The sequence below is a fragment of the Lipotes vexillifer genome, unplaced genomic scaffold (genome assembly GCF_000442215.2).
Source record: "Lipotes vexillifer unplaced genomic scaffold, Lipotes_vexillifer_v1.1 scaffold298, whole genome shotgun sequence".
Classification (NCBI taxonomy): domain Eukaryota; kingdom Metazoa; phylum Chordata; class Mammalia; order Artiodactyla; family Lipotidae; genus Lipotes; species Lipotes vexillifer.
The window spans coordinates 2574482-2594275 of NW_006793272.1; the positions used below are offsets into that span (position 1 = coordinate 2574482).

General features: G+C 43.9%; 1 protein-coding gene and 1 non-coding gene across 2 annotated transcripts in view; one reads left to right on the top strand and one right to left on the bottom strand.

The window, feature by feature from the left end:
• Window positions 1–6474: 6474 nt before the first annotated feature.
• The window catches only part of AMOT (angiomotin), a 44594-nt gene continuing 31274 nt past the window's right edge, over window positions 6475–19794 (bottom strand). Inside the window, exons 7-12 of the mRNA XM_007466311.1 lie at window positions 18840–18989; window positions 17918–18108; window positions 10526–10648; window positions 9299–9531; window positions 7474–8163; window positions 6475–7125 (exon numbers count right to left, since the gene is read on the bottom strand). Coding sequence (XP_007466373.1) covers window positions 7028–7125; window positions 7474–8163; window positions 9299–9531; window positions 10526–10648; window positions 17918–18108; window positions 18840–18989 — 1485 coding nt within the window. The 3' untranslated portion in view covers window positions 6475–7027. The remainder of the gene's footprint in view (window positions 7126–7473; window positions 8164–9298; window positions 9532–10525; window positions 10649–17917; window positions 18109–18839; window positions 18990–19794) is intronic.
• Window positions 19620–19692, top strand: TRNAG-CCC (transfer RNA glycine (anticodon CCC)). The gene has a single exon. It is a non-coding gene; the product is annotated as a tRNA-Gly (tRNA).

Below are 19794 nucleotides of genomic sequence, written 5' to 3' on the forward strand. Positions count from 1 at the left end.
GAAAGATAATGATAGCTTAAAATATGTTGCTGACAGTAGAGTTGGAGAGTAGTGAATGGGTTTTGTTATTTATTTTGTTAGGATCAGTGATGGATCGTATGTCAGCTATGAAGGAGAGGGAGGTGTCAAGGATGACTCATGAGTTCCTGGCTTGTGATGAATGATTGACATTTTAAGGGGTACGAATGATTTGAGGGTTCAGGTGATTGAGCATGAGGTTCAGATCAGGTAGTTCACGGCTAAAAGCCTACGAGGAAATGGGGACGTCAGAGGACTTTGAAGTCTCTCAGAAGTCAAAGGGCAGATAGAGTAGAAGTAGGAGAACTGGGGAGGATGGGAGACTGTGGCCAGAGAGTGGGGTCCTGGTGTATGTGATTTCTACGGTGGAGCGGTTCTGCGTGATGCCAAGGTCTGTGTTCGCCATGGGCACAGAGGACTCAAGTGGAAAGGATGTGGGGGTCTGTGGAGCTGGAGAGGGCAACGAGCTAACGGGCCAGGATGCTAACTGGGCCTTTGAGCCTGGAGAGGACAACTGTGATTGGGGGCCAAAATCATCATCGCACTTAGGATAGTGACCAAATTGTTAGATGAGAGTAAACAAAGACTAGCTGGATGACAGGGACTTTAAAGGAGCCGGAGCTTTTTATACGAGTGGCAGAGAAATAACAGCTTAGAACCTGCACTGGGGAGCCTTTAAAGAAAATATCTTCCCCTTTGATATGTGAACTGTGGGAAAATGAACTCCTCCATTTTTGAGACTTGAAGTTGCAGTTTAAGGCAGGAGTTGTGGTATCAAACAAACAAGTTTTGCAAGCAAAACGAAGCCCAAATGTGATATCATTCTGTTTGGTTGGTGAGTTCTACGTTTTGGTTCCAGGTGTAGCACTTTAAATTTTTCACTATTAAAACTTTCATCTTTACGCATACAAAAATATTTTTGGAGGAAATGCTATGATGTTTGCGTTGTGCTTCAACATAATATAGGATGGATGGGTGGGAGCTGAAAATGAAGCAAGATTTGGCATGTGTTGAGAACTGCTGAAGCCCAGTAATGGTGACATGGAAGTGCCTTGCACTGTTCTGTTTTGTGCAAGTTTGAATTTTTCTTTGATAAAAGTTAAATAAACCACTTCATCTTTATAGATCCAGCCTATCATTTTGACTCGCATTTTTTATATTCTCACTTTGTGAAGCTCTCTTATCCCCTCTCTATGAGGTTCACAGGGATAACTATTTATCCCCATTTTACTGATAAACTTCTCAGATCCTGTTAAGGGATTTGTCCAAAGGTAAACATCCGCCAAGCAGCAGATTTAGGACCAGAACTCCATGTTCTTTTGACTTCTGGACCAGTATGTTCTACCACCTACTTGAGTGAGTTTTTAAGTTTCCATTAAGAGGTCGTTAAAATTTAGAGTAGTTATCTAGGGACTTTGATCTTGGAAACAGTCTTCATTTGGTTGCAGGTCTGACAAAGTGAGATTGCCTTTGCACATGCTACTTCTTTTGCATGGAATGTTTGTTCCCACCCCCTAGTTCACCAGGTTAACACCTGTGCATCTTTCAAAGCTCAGTTTCGTTTTTCCCACACACATACACTCTCTGTTTCATTCCAACAATCATTCCCTCCTTTGCCTCGTACATAATGGCAACATCTAATATGGAGTTATTCAACAACTCCCACCAACTAAAACCATTGATACAGGCAATAGGCTAATGAAAAAACATGGGAGACAAAATAAATACCCTGGACTTGGCCAGTTTGTGTATCTGAGGAGTGAGTACTTGGATGTGGTATGAAATTTTGGTGCTGTGGAGAACATTTCTTTTGTTTGTTTGTTTGTTTTTGGTACGCGGGCCTCTCACTGCTGTGGCCTCTCCCATTGCGGAGCACAGGCTCCGGACGCGCAGGCTCAGCGGCCACGGCTCACGGGCCCAGCCGCTCCGCGGCATGTGGGATCTTCCCGGACCGGGGCACGAACCCGTGTCCCCTGCATCGGCAGGCGGACTGTCAACCACTGCGCCACCAGGGAAGCCCCATTTCTCTTTTTGGAAACTAAGTCCTGTCATTCAGGTGTCTTCACTCAAATATCACAGTGATTGCCAATCAATGTGGAAACTATTCTAAGGCCAAATGACTCACACTGAGCAGATCGCTTATCATGGCAGGGGAGGCCCACAGGATGGGAGGTGCAGTACCACAGAGATAAGAAGATTGGTTATAACACTGGATAATATATAGAAATGTTCCTACAATGTGATCTTTGTCACTTTTGAAGGAATACTTGCTTTTTCTCTCTACAAGTGACTGCTCATTAAGAACTAGGTACAATATATTTCTGAAAGAAATGCTTCACAAAGCTTTCTAAGAAGGTGTGGTTAACTTAATGCTGTCTTCTTTGTCCTGAAAAACAGGAGTGGGCTTTCACACGTACAGTTTTCAAAGCACTCATCATAAATATGGAGGGAATTTAGCCCAATTTAGTAAAAAAAAATCAAATTTAGAACGGAATGAATTCTATACCCTCTCCCTATCCATTCTGCAACACCCATCAAGCCCAATTTCACTGTGAAATGTGTCATTTCAAAGCCTGTGGGGATCTTATCCTCCCGGGTCAGGCTGGGACTCAGTGGTAAACAGGAGGCACAGAGAGGGCAGTGTAAAGGCAGCTTTAACATTTTCAGTGAAAAGAGCCAACTTGTTTGTGGTTTTGATTTGCTTTTAATAACAAGCTCCCTCAACCCAAACTGATGAATTGGCATAAGAACAAGGGTACAAAAGGAACATCAAGGGGCCTTCCAAAATGCTAACCAAAGGATGAATTCTCTGCTTTGGGTGGCCATCATTTTATCCCTTGGAACCAGGAGATAAAAAGATGCAAAGCTTTTAATATATGCTTCGCGAGTATATAAAGGAACTGATTAGACCATGTGGCCCGTGGTGGTGTTGTCTTAATACTTTATAATCACATTCCATACTTTAAGCAAATGCAAATTCTGCCACATGCTGCCCTTGAAAGGCCATTTCACTGTATACTGAATTGAAAGTAATCACTGACACAGCGTAAATAAAGCCTCTGTTGGGTAAACACCAAAGCATTTTCCACACAGTATTGCATTTTACAATAGCTAAGTTTATTGTCAGTGAAAAGATAGGCACAAAGTGGATTCAAACCTGCTTAACTTTATTGGAACTAGCTCAGTCAATTACAGAATGGGGTCTCAATCATTATGGGGCCACATACATTTTAAACCAAAGGTGATCCCTGTCTAGCCATCTGCCAGCCCCAGCTATCCAGTTTACAAACACATGCCATCAATCACAAGGGAGGCCAGAAGGAGGTTTGATGGCTCCATTGTTGCTACCAGGAAAAAATAAACAAACTCCCAACACTTGTCCAACTGATGATGGATGGTACTTGGAAGCTATATTTCCAAGGATCATGGTGGGCTAAAATTGGTGGCAATTAGCCCATAGCTGATGCCTTCCTTTGAAAACATGTTCAGTAAGAATGCACACATTTTAGGTAACACATTCCATATGTGAATGAGCAATTGAGATAACAGGAGATGGTATGGCTAACAGACATGAGAATATCATTTATAAAGGTTAGTGCATATGTATACACTTGAAGCTGCCACATTATGTTTAGGCTCTTCATAAAAAGTAGTCTGGGGCTTCCCTGGTGGCGCAGTGGTTGACAGTCCGCCTGCGAATGCAGGGGACGCGGGTTCGTGCCCCGGTCCGGGAAGATCCCACATGCCGCGGAGCGGCTGGGCCCATGAGCCATGGCCGCTGAGCCTGCGCGTCCGGAGCCTGTGCTCCGCAACGGGAGACGCCGCAACAGTGAGAGGCCCGCGTACCGCAAAAAAAAAAAAAAAGTAGTCTGCACAATCAGTTTGTTCCATTTTCCAATTGGTGTCCCCAACCCAACTGTGTGACAAGAAAAAGAATGCACGACGGGGCTCTCGGTGTGTTTCCTATGGCAGATGACGGCAGATATTTCAGGTTCCTGCTATCCTGTCATCCTGAAGCTCAAAAGCAGCATTGAGAATAAATCCTTCATTAAAACAGCAATCAAGATACATGATCTTAAAAGACAGCTCAAGCTAGTTTTATTTAATAAAAAAAAATTGTTAATAGGAATTTTATATCAAGTAAAGTTTGTTCTAATGAAGTTTTTCTGTACATGGGACATTGGTGTACAACTGACTTAGAAGGTCCCCAGAGACCACCAGGCAGTACAAGTTAAGACAACAAGGTCACCCTCCTGTCCTGAGGTGCCAGTAAAATGCATAGATAGATGGGAGTCCAGAAAGATCCCCCAAATGTTATTACATCCGCACAATCATGAAAAGGTGGCTAACTTGAGATTTCTCCCATAAATCTGAAGTTTTTAAATGACACCTATTAGAGATTTTCTGAAAAGGCTGGATCTATCTTTTCCTCGTAAACATAATACACTGACGTGGACTTCTTCCACCTCTTAGATGTTCCATATTATTTTAGCAAATTACCTGTGATAAAAAAATTGAGCCAAAAGGAACTGCCTCTGGTGTGAGGGGGCAGAGAAGTTGTGGAAAGTTCAAAATAGTAGTTGGCCAAGAACTTCCTCCTTTCCCCAAAATATATGAGTCTAAAGAGATGGCTGCCCCACAGTGTGGAATGTATGACATTTGTCACCTTACAGAATGTGATTAAAACGGTGGCTCCCAGAGCTAGCAAAAATTCTGGCAATGTGTCATGACCATGAAAGGAGTAGATGAAAGGTTTCTTTTTATTTATTTTTTATTTATTTGAATAGAAAGCAGCAGTCCTGAAGTTTGCTACTTGTTGCTTCTACTATTTGAAGGATTTTTTTCCCCTGTGACTATAGGGTAGTATGAGTATTAACACAACTGCACTTTTAATTTCTATTTGGGATTCACTTGATGACTGAGGACTCGCTCGTGTAGGATGATCACTTCATCTTTGAAAATGTCAAGACTGGCTGAAAAATCACATCACCTTCCCTCCTGTCTCTCCCTCACCACATACAAAATAATTCCTTTTAGGAATGACCAGAAAAACATTGTTAAATATACCATCCCTATACTCGCAGAGGAACCCTGTAAGATGATCCGAGATAGCCAATCCCATAGCAAGAAAAGTGAGGTTGACTTCTTAGGGAGATGTTTCATGTGGCTCAGTGTTGAAATAAGGATCAGGAAAGGGAAAACCTTGCAAAAGGCACTGCAGGAGAGGCAAGATAGGAATTCAAAACCTTGGACAAATTACTCAAACCAGGGACATTTTCCAAAATGCATGTGCCCTGGACCGTGTCAATGTCTTTTCTTAAAGTGGGGCTTTTTGTATATAAGCGTTTCCCAAATTAAGCATGGTCATTGGCAGAGTGGAAAGCTGTGTTGTCTGATCTTGAAAAAGTCACTTAACCTCTCCAGGTCTCAGATTCCTCATTACTAAAATGAGGGGGTATGGCTATATTGCTAAAGTTCCTTCCAGCCACTATGCCTCCCAATGTAATATATCAGGCCTACTCTTCTATGAATTTGGTTTCTAACTAACACATCCCCAAACCTCTACCCCCCCAACCCTTACCTAATACCCCCACTCCCCTCACCCCCCCTAATACCCCTGAAAACTGATCTTAATGACATCGTCTATGGATTTATCACCTTAATGAAGGGCAGAGAGGCGACACAGGGCAGAGACCTGTGGCAACAGGCAGCCCTTCTGTGTCCCTGGAGGCAGACCTAAGGCAAAGCTTGGAGCCATGGCCTCCTTGGTCCCTGCCCACATGTGCGTTTCCTGCTGCCCTCCAAAGGTATTCCAAGATGGAGTCACTGGCAGTGAGAAGAGGTAGCTGAGGATACTGCTGCAGCCTCCCTCTCCCCTGACTGCAGCATAGTACTTTGGGCTTCTGGTGCTATTCCCTTGGAGGTGATAGTCATATATGCCTTTTAAGACGTATGCTAAGAATTTGGGAAAACAACACGAGTTATTTCAAAGTAGTCAACAGAAATTCAAAGCATTCAACCTGTCAACGAAAACGCTTCCTCATTTTGCAAATGATTGGCAATTTGAGACTGGTGACACAGCCAGTGAATTTGTGCTGGAGAAGAAATAAACACTAAGCAGGTTGGTCTCGGGAAAGGCAAGCGAGCTATGTTCCTGGCTACATACAGACCACACAAGTCTGCATACAGCACCTCATGCAACTCTTCATCAAGGCCTCGGATGGTCTAACTCCCTAAGAGAGAAGAAGTTGTACATCACTCAGCTAATTTACTCTCCTAGCATCTGAAAGCAATATATTAATTATCCAAATGCATAAATTACTCCACAGTATATATATGAATGTATGAACCTCCACGAGGGAACCAAAAGCATCCACTTCCAAAGCACCACTGAAATAAAGATAAACACAATCTCCTGGCCCAGGGTAGCTGGGAAATTGGGAGGGAAAATTAGCTCCAGCACCCGTCCACACCCCAATACTCCCTACCTTTTCTCCAGTTTACATAGCTCTTAAAACTATTCCCTTTCATGTGCCCGAGGCGAGAGCTCTCTCCGGATGCTGCCTAGATGGAAACTATACAAAACAGCACACACCCAAATCCTCTCTGGCTTCGACTTCTGAACTACATGTTACACACTGTCTTCCAAACATACTGTGCTCTTTGATAAAAGAATGATCCAGAATATGGAAATGCTAACCAAATTTCAGCACATTGAAAACACTGATGTATATCCAGCTATTAACAGTCCCAGAATTTGTATAAATCCAAACAATAAACTTTAGAGTACATTCTGATTGATCTGGCTTTAGAGGTACTCTCTAAGTGTACCAGAACAGACTGGAGTTCATATGGTATTACCTAAGTACTATGTTGTTTCAATAAAAAGTCCCTTTAAAAAACATCCCCCCACCCAACCCTTGTCCTCACCCTCAAAATAAGAACAAACAAAAGGGAAAAATGATTAAAAGCATTCTTGCTGATAAACTGCAGCTCTTGATTAGGCCATTTAGATGAGATATTCCACCATCTCTGCATCAGGCTCTTGTCCCAGGATCTGAATGGGAGCTTTTCTTTCCAGAGCATTGGAGTGGAAAACAGGGCCATCTAAATGGAAATAAGGGGTTAGAAAACACTTAGGGACAAGGTGAAAACTCAAATTTTAGAAGTGGCTTTAGAGCCCCCATTAAACCTACGGCAAAGTGACACTGGCCCACTACACTCCCCCTGTTGTTCACCTGAGCGTTTACTTTTACTGGGAAAATGACCTTGACTCATCCCCGTTCTATCCTGGAGAAGTCATTTACAGACTCTCTGCCCCATCTCCTCTGATTAATCCGCTTTAGAACTTGGAAAGCCCTGCCCATATGACCGGCTGTGCCTAAACAGCAGGCCAACCACCCAATCTGTCACTGAGGGCAGAACCCAGGGCTACCTGATCCAGAGAATTACTACCTGTCTTACCTGGATTGCAGCTCAAACTTGGTGTAGACAAACGACGTGGTCCAGAACCGGCAGCTGGACTTGCAGGAGCCTCAGCCTGAGCCAAAGCTGGAGCTGGAGCTGGAGCTGGAGGAGCAGCTGCAGCCGGAGCTGGAGTTGGTGCCTGAGTCTGAGCTGGAGCAGAAGCCTGAGCCGCTGCTGAAGCCGGAACTGGAGTTGGAGCCGGAGCTGGAACCGGAGCCGGAGCAGCTGGAGCAAGCTGAACAGCAGCAGCAGCAGCAGGAGCAACAACAGCAGCAGCAACAGCAGAGGCAGCAGCTGGAATCTGAGCAGCAGCAGCAGCTGGAGAAACAGCAGCAGCAAGAGCAGCAGCAGCAGTTGCTGGAGACGGGGCGGCGGCGGTGGCGGCGGCTGGAGCGGCAGCAGCGACAGCCACTGGAGCAGCAGCTACCATGGTGGTGGTGGTGGTGGTGGCAGCGGTGGCAGTGATGGCGGCAGCAGTGGCGGCAGCAGCAACTGGAGCAGGAACAGAGATGGGAGCGACAGCTGCGGTTTTGTTGGGTTCCGTTCCCCGTTCTGTTTGCGTGCTGCAGTCCCGGCTGCCTGTCTTGGAGTGAGCTGACAGTAGGGGAGTCGAGGGCGGCACAGGCGAGGGGGTGGAAGGGACAGACTCGGCACGGTAGTCTCCACCCAGGAGGATACCTACAAAGGAAAGAGGGAAGGAGCTTAGAAAACTACAGGCTATTCCGATATAGACATCTGATTACCTCTTCTTCCTTGCAGGAGGCTCAGGAGGAATAGGAATGGTCCCAAATTCTCTACTTTTGCCTCCAGTGAACCCAGGAATCAGTTTGTCAGGCACCTCCCACCGTGGCTAAAAGCTTCTTTCAGACTTGGCAGATCCCTTCCGATTCTCATTCTTTAATCCCCCAGCGAAACGTATTAAACCTTTAAGTGTCCTGGGTATCTGTTCTGGTTTATTTTTCCAATGGTGATTGATTTCCAACGAGCTGTCAGAATGCTTCTACTTGGTTCCACTTATAACCAACACCAGCCATTACCAAACAGCTGGAAAGGATCAGGGAAAGAAGTCTGTGGTCTCAGAGGAGTGTGATAGTAATTGTGTGATCTAAGGTTCTAACCATGACCACGGTCCCCCAAATACCTACTCTAAGCAAAGGACACTGCAAGTGTCAGAGGACCAAGAAAGGTATTAGAAGCAACAAAGAGAGCTAAAATTAAAATATACATAGCTTGTTTCCTCAGGCTCCAAAAATGTGCCTCGTGGTATCCACAATACTTCTGGGGTTTTGATTAGAGGGGAAGGAATGGACAGGAATGGAATGAAAAAGTACATTCTGTTCTCATCTCAGAATATTCTGGTAACAAAAACCTGCCACCCAGCTCCATTTAGCTTAACTAGAACTCTGCGTCCTCCTATTATATGGGAGGAAGGAACACAGGAAAAGCTGGAATTTTGAAATTTTCAATGACACGAAAGCCACATGGGCTTTGGACAAAGACAAAAGGTTCCGCATGGCCAAGGCCAAAGCTGAGAAGTTTTAAGAGGAAACTGAAGTTATCTTCTTTCCCACCCAAACAGAACTCAGGATTCTTATCGTCTAGGGCTGTGGCTTCAAACAGTGTTCTCTCAGTGAGACTTCATGGTGTCTCCTAAATATGCGGTCAGCCTCTCAGGAGGACAAAACCCAACCAGGTATATCTTCCTCTCTAGAAGCGGCACCATTACTCCTTCTCCTTGTCACGTGGGCACATATCCAAGTCAGGGCTCTCTTTAAAACGTGTCACTTTAATCTTCCTTATTTACTGTCATTACCTAGGCTCCCCTTCCAGCTCTTGTCATCCCGCTTCTCTTCCATGATGGGGGTGCCAGTCAGGGTGGAAGAATGGGAGAGCAAGCCTGATCCAGCATTGGAAATGGACATCAGAGACTTTGCTGGCCGCATGGATGACAGCTGCTCTGTCTTACTTGGCTCCTTCCGGGAACGCTGCTGGAGTACCTTGATCATGGCATCCTTCTCAATAATCTGGGCATGGAGGGTCTTAATCCTAGGAGCCAAAGACAAAGAACATATGAAACATTGTTGCCACCTCCAGGTTCTGGTCTCACTTCCTGCATGGACTTGAGCTTCCGTTATCTTTTTGACCAGGGGGTGGTCTACTTATTTCTGAGTTGTAAGACAAGAGACAGTGTGCAACAATTTTTAATGCACACCCATATGGGCACAGAGGAACATCCAGGAGTTGCCAGTTAAACCTTAGGAAGCCAAAGAAAAGTATCTGTGAAAAGAAGGGCTGTATATGAGAGAGTAAACTGATGTAGTGGGTACCTTAGTGAAGAATCTGAGTCAATGGAAATGATGAGTCAGTCAGTGAGAAGATGAGAACTTCTAAGAATGGGCTACTTCGGCTAATAAGTAAATGATCATGCACTTGTAAGAGACATCAGATGCCCTATCTCCGAGTTTGAGTGGATGTTCTTTTTTTGCGGTACGCGGGCCCCCTCACCGCTGTGGCCTCTCCCGCGGCGGAGCACAGGCTCCGGACGTGCAGGCTCAGCGGCCATGGCTCACGGGCCCAGCCGCTCCGCGGCATGTGGGATCTTCCCGGACCCGGGGCACAAACCCGCGTCCCCTGCATCAGTAGGCGGACTCCCAACCACTGCGCCACCAGGGAAGCCCTGAGTGGATGTTCTTTTACCAAGCACTCTGCTGTACCACAGAGTTGAGGTGCAATGCTAGAAAGAATACCTCAGAGTGCAAATACCAACAATTCAGTTCTGGAAGAGGGCATGTGGAAGCAATTTACCAAGGACAATGGGAAAAGCAGTGTTACTTGGAATTCCAGAGTTAGTGGGAATGATCAAGGTAAAGGTCATTGCATCTCAAATCCTAAATAACAGGCTGGCAGGGGTGCAGGGGTGGGGGGAGGCTGCATTATCAGGTTCCCCTGCTGTGAATGAAGATGCTTGCCCTTCCCTACTGACCTGTCTGGTCTCCATACCAACTTCTCAGATCCACCAGAGTCCAGATCAACATTTTACCTGCCCTCCATGTCAAGGCAACGCTTGTTGGCCATCAAGATTTCTTCTTCCTCCTTCTGGATGCGAGCTTCTAGAGCTGTGTCATAGCTGGTGTTAGGAGAGTGGCTGATGACTGTTGTGTCCCTGGGAAGGAAAATGGCAGTGATAATGATGGGAGGGCAACAAAATCTCTGTCCTAAGTCAAAAGCCTTAGGCTGGAAGGCCCTACACTGAAATCAAACTTATTAGGAATGGTCAGTTTCTGGGTGACTTACTGATAAGAATCTCCAAGATGGGAAGGTTCAGCTTTCAGAGCTAGAAGAGGTTATTGACAGACATAAGTACAAAAGTCAGTGATGGAATCTATGAGAAGTGCACAGGCTTGCCTTCAGGACTAGAGAGACACCCTCCCAAAACCTCTGGCAGAAAGTCCCTTCAAGTTTGTAGATCATGACCAGGCAATAGGGAGATATTCATATTTCCACTTTATATGATTATTTATATTACATATGAGATATTCCCACTTTATTCTCATGACAGTCATGAAGGGGAAAAGGCTAGACTTTGAAGGAAGTCAGAGAAAGTACCAAAGAGCTATTGCTACATTCAACAGCAGTAACTCCACCTGAGTGTTTGCTAGAAATGAACTCTAGACATGTCAGTAGCCAAGTTCAGGTAGGGCATGGGAGCTGAGTGAGAAGCAGGGCCTTTGAGTCCGTGCCTTGATTCCTATCTAAGCTATATCTGAAACATTCAAGCGCCAAATCAATGAGTCTCCCCCAACTAAGTGACTAATCTCTTGCCAGAGTCCCAACTGCATGAGGGACCATCATGTTCCATCTGAAAGTGTCTCAGGCCATTAACTCAAGGGGTAACTCATAAGGAGAAGAGAGTGTGTGTGTGTGTGTGTGTGTGTGTGTGTGTGCGCGTGCGCGTGTGTGTGTGTGTGTGCGCGCGCGTGCGCGCGTGTGTGTGTGTGTGTGTGAGAGAGAGAGAGAAGAGAAGTGAGGAAAGGAGAGGAGAGGAGAGGAGGGGAAAGGATGTAACCCATGGGCAAGGCTGATGTTTAAACAGCACAAGTCAAAGACATAATGGGAATCCTATACCCTCCTGATAAGTGACATCATGCATCTTTCTTTAGTTCATTTAGAACTAGTGGTAGAGAAAAGAGGGAAGGGAAGAAAGAAAACTGGATCGTATTTGAGTAACTTGGAGGGAAAGAAAACGAGTTTAGGAAGAATGTTGATGTAATTATATTGGTCTTAAAGAAAACCAGACTATAGGCTGAGGAAACAATGAACTGGCACTGCTGCATTATACTTCCTCTGAGAATGAGGATCTGTGGGAGAACTCCAGGCATCTTTTCTGCTGGCAGCTGGTTATGTCCTGTTAGCATAGAGATTGTGACCAGTGCAGATGGCTGTGAAGGAGCAGGGGAATGAAGAGGCAGAAAGTTGGTATTAAAGTTGGGGAATTTTGGTGAGCTTCTGCAAAACTACTGTTCCCCAAAATGCTTGCACCTTATATGCGAGGCGGAAACAATTCATTTGAATGGTGAAATAATTGGAGAACAAGAAGGGAAAGGACCACAGTGGCTTTCATCATTTGCTAAATTCAAAATATTTTAGTATCTTGGAATTCTACACTTGCTCTAGTGCAGTTCACTGGCTTGTAGTCCTACTGGGAATGGCCCCTGTGTTCCAAAGTACCCAAGAGGAAGCAGCATTGTGTAGTGTTGAGAGCACAGGCCCTGACTATAGGCCACGCCAGGGTCAAGTTCCACTTTCCCTAGTCCTCTGCCACTAACAAACTCTATGAGCTCAGGAATTGGGTTAACTGCTCTAAGCCTCAGGCTCCTTGTTTGCAAAATTGAGATAATAATTATACTTATATCTCATGGGATTTGGGGCGGGGATGAAATGAAAGTGCGCATGTAAAACATGCAGTGCCAGGCACAGTAAAAACACTCAACAAGTTATTATGAAGAGAGAAAAGTGTAGGTAGAAAGAGAATAACGTACAAGAGAGTATGAGTTGAATGAATTCCAGCTCTTGGTATGGTCCTGGAGGCGATCCCCACAGTGCAGAGTTCCAATGTGATGGCAGAGGCTTCAGAGGCAGGCCTCTTCTAAAAGTGCATAGTGTCTATGGACACTGGGGACTTGAGCGTACGGTTTGTCCCTGGGGGAGCCACTTTCATTGCATAAAAGACCATTCTGGGGACACAGAGCCCTGCCAGCTAATTGATATGGACACTGTGAACTCCTCAGGAATGGAGCCTGAAAATGTGGGGCACTTAGTGAATTCCTACAGAGCTGCCAGGATGGCCTTCGACATCAATCTTCCTTCTAGAAGACTGGGGCTACTGAGCAATGGCTTAAGCAAAAGCAAGCAGGCACAGCATTTGAGGGAGCAACTTGGCCTGCTAACTTCCAATACTCTGAGCCTACCCTTAAGCACATCAGTAGAGAGATGCTGGGCTTGAAATGACAACCTACAGACCCCAAACCGCATTATCCCTGAATTACTATCCCGCACCTCAAATTCTTAGGTAAATGGTTTCTGGCAACTATTCCTCCAGTCATCTTCTCTCTCCTTCCTCTGATGAAGTTATCCCCGTCACATTACTTACATTGCTTTCTAGAATGTCACCCATGACCTCCTAATTAAAACATCTAGCGGCCTTTTAAACTTCAAGTCCATCTTTTTCCTATCGGTAGCACCCTTTTGTTTATTTAAAATGGGAACTCAACCATGAGTGGAGCAGTGTGTTTGAAGTTCCTGGGAGGATGGAGAGTGGATGGACATGGATAAGACTAGTCCCCGACTGTAGGGAACTTGCAAGGGGAAGGGAAAAAAGTAAATAATTAACTATTACAGAAATGAGTTTGGACTTTATTCCAATAGGCACTGAAGCTTATTAGAGCTTTTCAAAGGGAATGAAATGATCCAAGCTGTGGTTCAGGAAGACAGCATTATCTCTGCTGAAATGTATGGAGGGATTAGAGGAGCCATAATACTGGAATCGGGCAGACCAGTCAGAAGGGTTATAATCCCAGCAAGAGATGTTGAAAACAGGACCCGGCGAAGTGGCAAAGGGAAATGGAAACAGGCTACAGGAAGCAGAATTGCTAGAACTTGGAGACTATTTAAATGTGGGTGTTAGGGAGAGGGAAGAATGAACGATGACTTTGTTGTTTCTAATTCAAATGACTAGAAAAGATGGCATACTGCTCATTTTCTGTGATAGGAAACCAAGGAGAACTTTCTTTCTTTTTGGAAAATGCCTATAATGGGTTTTGATTTTAGTTACAGTGGACTTAAAGTGTCTTATGGGTAGCCATATGGTAATATCCATCCAACAAGTTGTTGAAAATTCTAACTTTAATCTTAGAGATGTCAGAGTTACTATTTGAAGCTATAGTAGAGAACAAGATAACTAAGACAGAAGGTAGAATGAGAAGAAAGCAGAGAACGGAACCTGATAAATGCCTCCACAACGCAAGACTAGGTAGACATGCGTCACATGTGTGACCAGTTTCTACCTTCTGCTTTCCCTTTCTTTACTTCCTTCTTTCCCAGATTTACTTTGTCCCAAATAAAAGTGAAACATTGCACATTCAGAGAAAGGTAACAGTCTGATTCAGTAAATGCAAAGAAATAAATTACTGGTTGATCGGGTGTGTTATCTTTTTATCTTTTTGCTGCTATTCAGAAATAAATCACCATTTGTGAGCTGAAACTAAAAATCTGCACTGCCAAATCAGTTCTTCTGAGATGAACTCCTACTTGGTAGTAACTTCCCTCATCTACATTAAGCATCTGGAGAGGAATACTCTAGGAACACAATAATATGAAGTTATAATATAGGCCATGTTTTTGTGATTATTTATAATAGTCTAAGAAGGTAAATAATAAGCCTCAAATAGTAACTCTTGAACAGGTAATACTGCCTATTTCACCATCTTTGAAATCATCCTATCTGGGAGGCAGCAGAGTATATATAGCACTCAAGGTGTCAAAAATGTAGATTTAAGTCCTGGTTCTTCTGCCTCTTAGTAGCTGTGTGATCTTAGGGGAATTCTTTAATCTGTCTGTGCCTCAGTTTCCTCATCTGTAGAATGGATACCAGTACTGCTCTCAAAGAATTATTGTGAAGGTAAGCAATAATTGTAAAGCGCTTAGAAGCGTACCTTATATAGTAAACACTGCATGTGATTTCTTGCATTGACAGCTTTCCCTTTGACAAGAGATGCTTCACAGAATCAAAATGCCAGAATGGGTATAAAACAGATAACCCAATATGTCTTCTCACCTGAGAAAAGACAGATGTCTATTCCTATATTAAAAATCTATATTTTATTATTCACAGTGGCCAAACACTGGAAACAATCCGAATATCCATCATCAAGTGAATGCATAAACTGTGGTACATCCATGCTATGGAGCACTACTCAGCAATAAAGAGGAATAAACTATTGATATACGCATTAACTTAGAGCAAGCTCAAAGTAATCATGCTGAGTGAAAGAAATCAAACAACAAAAAAAGTACATATTATATGGCTCTTTTTATATGACGTTCTAGAAAAGGCAAAATTACAATGACAACAGATATTGTCTGGGGTCAGGCATGGGAGGAGGGGATCAAGTTAAAGGGGCATAAGGGCACATTAGAATGTGTCCTCTATCTTGATGGTAGTGGTGGCTACATTATTATATACAATTACCAACATTCACCAAACCAGACACTTAAAATAAGTGGTTTTTAAATATGTGAATAATACTTCAATTGAAAAAATTCTACAACTACCATTGTATGACCCCAGCAACATTTCCTATTGCACAACTTATTATTTATGTATGAGCTATTATTTTACAAATATATTAAGTTTGAGATACTTAATATCTCAGAATAATAAGCAGAATACACAGAAACTGAGCAGGCTGGTACAATGTGGCACTAGATTTAAGGATTTAAGTTGTATAGAGTTAGAAAGCATTTCCTTTCTTCTTTTACTTCTTCCTTTTGCCCTCTTTCTTTTTTCTCCTTTTTTTCCTTCCTTCATTACTCAAACATATGTTGAGCACTTTCCATCTGCAGCCAATGTCCTAGGCACTTAAAAATTATTTTGGAAGAAAATAGAATATAAAGCCTTTACTACAGAAAGGGGTAAAGAACAGAACCTTGGTCAGTACATTTAGGGTTGGGAAGAGGGAAAGTGAAATCACTGGACAGAAAAGAAATGGCAAGAAGAGATGTTGGAAGGGAAGGCAGAAGAGCCCACAGGTTCTGAAACAAAGTTACTTTCCAAATTTGAAATCTCATAAAGAAAGAAAGAAAGGAGGAGAAGGAAACTAATCTCCGTGGCAGAGCATAAGAAGCAAATCTTTGGAAAAATAGTATAATCGTAGCAATAGAAGGGTCTGGAACAATCACCTAGTCCAATTCTCTCATTTTACAGGAATTCAAATACAGTCTCTCAGTCTCTTCTGTGGGTTGTATTAATAGGCATGCAAAAGGTACACAGTCCAGATATGGAATGTTTGTCCGGGAAACTATTACAAAGTGTTCCTATTAGGTGGGAACTGGCTGCTTTTTACCATATTAAATGATAAGCATGCACATTTTACTGAAAACAGTGATTGCATGGAAACTTTCTACCTGGTGATTTAAAGGAATTCAATTTAAATTAAATCTATTTTATGGGAGCCAACAGATTCTGGAAAGAAATCCATCTGAAAGGGGATTCTCCCAATATTCAAAACTTTCCAGGGAGGAAGGAAAGGGGTAGTTTCTTTATACAAGGCCCTCAAATGACAACCTCCTAGCTTTCCTGCATTGTGACCTGGAGTCTATTCTGAAGTCAGTTTCAACAGTGAACTTCCCAGCACCAAGAACCCCGGCTTTCCAACATTTCCTTACACCGCACACTTTCATGAGCTGTATCTTTCTAAGTTTCTGCTCAAAGATGACAAAAATGCCCTGCACCTCTTTGTCAGTGTTAGGGTTTCCTGAATAACCTCTGAACAAGCACTGGGCACAGGTGTTTTCTTGGGAACCAACAGCTAAAATTACACTTCATTCTGATTCTAAGCTGCCTACAAACTTATCAACCATCTTCCAGCCCAGCTGGGGCTTCTCTGCGCTCTATTACTACACTGGCATGGACTGAGCACACCGTTCTCAGAAAAAAAAAAAAAAAAAAAAAAAAAAAAAGACAGGTAAGCTTAAGCCCATGAGGACCTCAAAATCAAGGCACAGGCAATTTCAATCTGTTTAAGGTTTATAGGGGGTATCTGGAGACAGACAGAGCATGTTAGAGAAATGTAAGATGTCTTCCTGAAGAATTGGGAATAGGTTTACAAACCACCAGTCCAGCTTTTAAGCATTGACCTTCCTCTGATTTGGGATGAGAAGGACTCGAAAATAAATGTATCCACTGCCCCCTCCACACACATATTCCAACCCAAAGTCTGGCAAGTGCTGCCAGACGCTGCCGGCTCACCACATTTAGGAGAATGCTAAAAACAACGCCATGATTTTTAATAACTTTCTGGATAGAGACCTATCTGGGTGCAATATGCTACAGCCTGCCTTAGATACCCAACCCCAGACCATGGCTCTGTCTGTATCCCCAACAATCCACATCATCTCCTGATTTGAATTTAGTTTTTGTTTCTTTCCCAACTGATGATTACAAACAGCAGCGAGACAAACTGGATAAGAGCACTGTGTCCTCCAAAGAGCAATAATAAATGTTTACAATGAGAAAAGGGGAACACATAAAGGGCAAAAAATGAAAACGCCTCCTGCCACTTTCTCTCCCTTACCAAATGGAATGTGACTGCTTACATGTGATGAACTTGGAGGCACAGAGAATGTGGGCTTCAAATATAGACCTTCTCAAAGGGCAGGGATGGATTCATGTTCAGCACAGTCTTTGGCATACCTTGGACAAGCCAGAGCTATCAAATGGCAGTAGCCACTCCTGAGTGACATTTCGTTTCTGAGTGGCATTTCTCTGGAGAAGCTTTCATTCCAGTCCTGGGGCTAAACAAAGAAACCTACACATGTGGCTGAAAGAACCTGAGGCTTTGGGGAAGGAGGTGTGTGGACGTTCAGTTGATCCCATCTGCAAGTGTTCTGGCTCCTGAAGAAAGCTGAACTATGATTCCAGTAAGTTCGTCAGTAACTTTAACTTACAAATTCTGGACCCTCTTCCCCACAGTTGTTCAGTCTCTGCATAACCAGATAGAAAAAAACAAAAACCACACACTTAAGCAGAAACTGAGAAAAAAGAAACAGAACATTATGGGGAAAAAAACACTGGAAAATCTATTCATCAGTCACTTTTCTGTTCTCCACACCACCCCTGCCCTTCATTCAGGGACTCTACCAGCCAGCTACTTACCTCTGAGCAGCTACGGTGGCCGCAGCATCCAGAGCAAAATGTCTCATCACATTCTCCTCTAAATACTTCTGCTCCCACTTAGTCATGTCAGCTTCCAGGGCCAGGATCCTCTCCTCTTTCTCACGAAGGAGCTCCATCAGTGCAGCGGCATTGTATTCTGAAACATTGGTGGGCTGAGAGTTGCCCTGGCGCTGTTGGAGGAGATGCCGAGACCCCTGATGTTAATGAGTTAGGACCACAGTGGCTGAGTCCCATTTGAAGAGCCCTTATTTTTGGAAAGGATTACTGCCCAAGCCACTTCAGTTTGGATTCCGATTCAGAAGCAAGGGGAATTCATAGGACTTTCTACCTCGGGCTTGAGTATGAGACTCTCGATCACGAAGGGAGCCTGCCATGTCAAATGGTCGTGCTGCTCAGAAAGTGGATCCGTGGTTTAAAAATCACTAGCCCTGCCGGCCAGCATGGTTCTCCATAGAAACGGAAATTAAAAATCTAGGATTTGGTCTCTGCCTTGCCCCTAAACTTGTTGTGTGACCTTAAGGGAGTGATGCCACCTTTCCTGGGTCTTGATTTTCTCTCATCTAAAAGTGAGGAGATGTATGGAAATGATTCTAAAGACCATTTCCAATCCTAAAATGTCCAGGAGTCTATCTGTATAGCGTCTTCACTTCTTATAGGGCCTACTGTTTCTGGGGTTCATATGAAAACAAAAAGTGCAAGATAATAGGCATTAAGGATTTTGCTGCGATAGGAAGCTAAGGAAGCCAACTTCATCTTTACAATTGGGAGGCGCTCTGGAGTAAGATCAGTTGGGGCAAAAAGCCTGAAGATGAGCAAGAGTGTGTTTTTGGATTCTCATGTCAGACACTATCTGACAAATAAGCAATCAGGAGCAATCTCATTTTCTTGAAGTTCTCTATACCTGCTGGATTCGGAGGGATTCCAGTTCTCTCTCCAGTCGTGTCCGGAGACGGTGCTCCAGCTGCTCTCGTTTTTCACATGCTGCCTGGAGCTGTACAAGAGCTTGCTGCATCTTTTCCACCTTATCTACGTACACTTGCTTCTTTTTCAGCTGAAAATCCAGGTTGGGAGAATTACAAGATAGAAGGAAAGAGAACAACAGGGTCAGTTATACAGCCCCCAAATCCAGCCTTGTGTTTAGATCTCTTCCTGTCCAGCTCCAGAAAAGCATGAATGGCTTCCTTCATGAGTATCGGGCTGTCTTGTATTTACCATACAGATAATGTCTCAAGGGATAGGAATTAGGAGCTCCTTTTTCATCTCTCCCTCCTTCCCCATCTCTACGTTTTCCCCAAGTCTACTTCTATCAGTAGAGTCTGTCTTAGATGGCAAGCTCTTAAGATTCCCATTTATGGATGTCCTCACCTCTGCTCTTCTTCACTCTAAACTGTAATATTCTGGGGGAGGGTATATCTTACTTTGGTCATTATAGCAGGGGAATGCTAAAAAAATAAAAGGGGGGCTCTCCAGGGAGAAGAGTTTAATTCGGAATGGAAAGGAAGCCTACCCACTTTATATAGCTGTCTCCTCTCCAAGTGAGAGAAAAAGGGTGGTCAACTGCTGCACGTAGAGGGAGGCCAGAATTGTCTTTCTGAACTCTACAGTCCTGGTAATTACTCAATGTAATCATCACTGCTCTCCTGGAATGTTTCTGCTCCTCAAAAGTGAAGCTGCTGGGACTTCCCTGGTGGTCCAGTGGTTAAGACTCTGTGCTCCCAATGCAGGGGGCACGGGTTCGATACCCGGTCAGGGAACTAGATCCTGCACGCCGCAACTAATGATCCTGCGGGCCGCAACGAAGATCCCGCATGCCGCAACTAAGACGCGGTGTAGCCAAAAAAAAAAAAAAAAAAAAA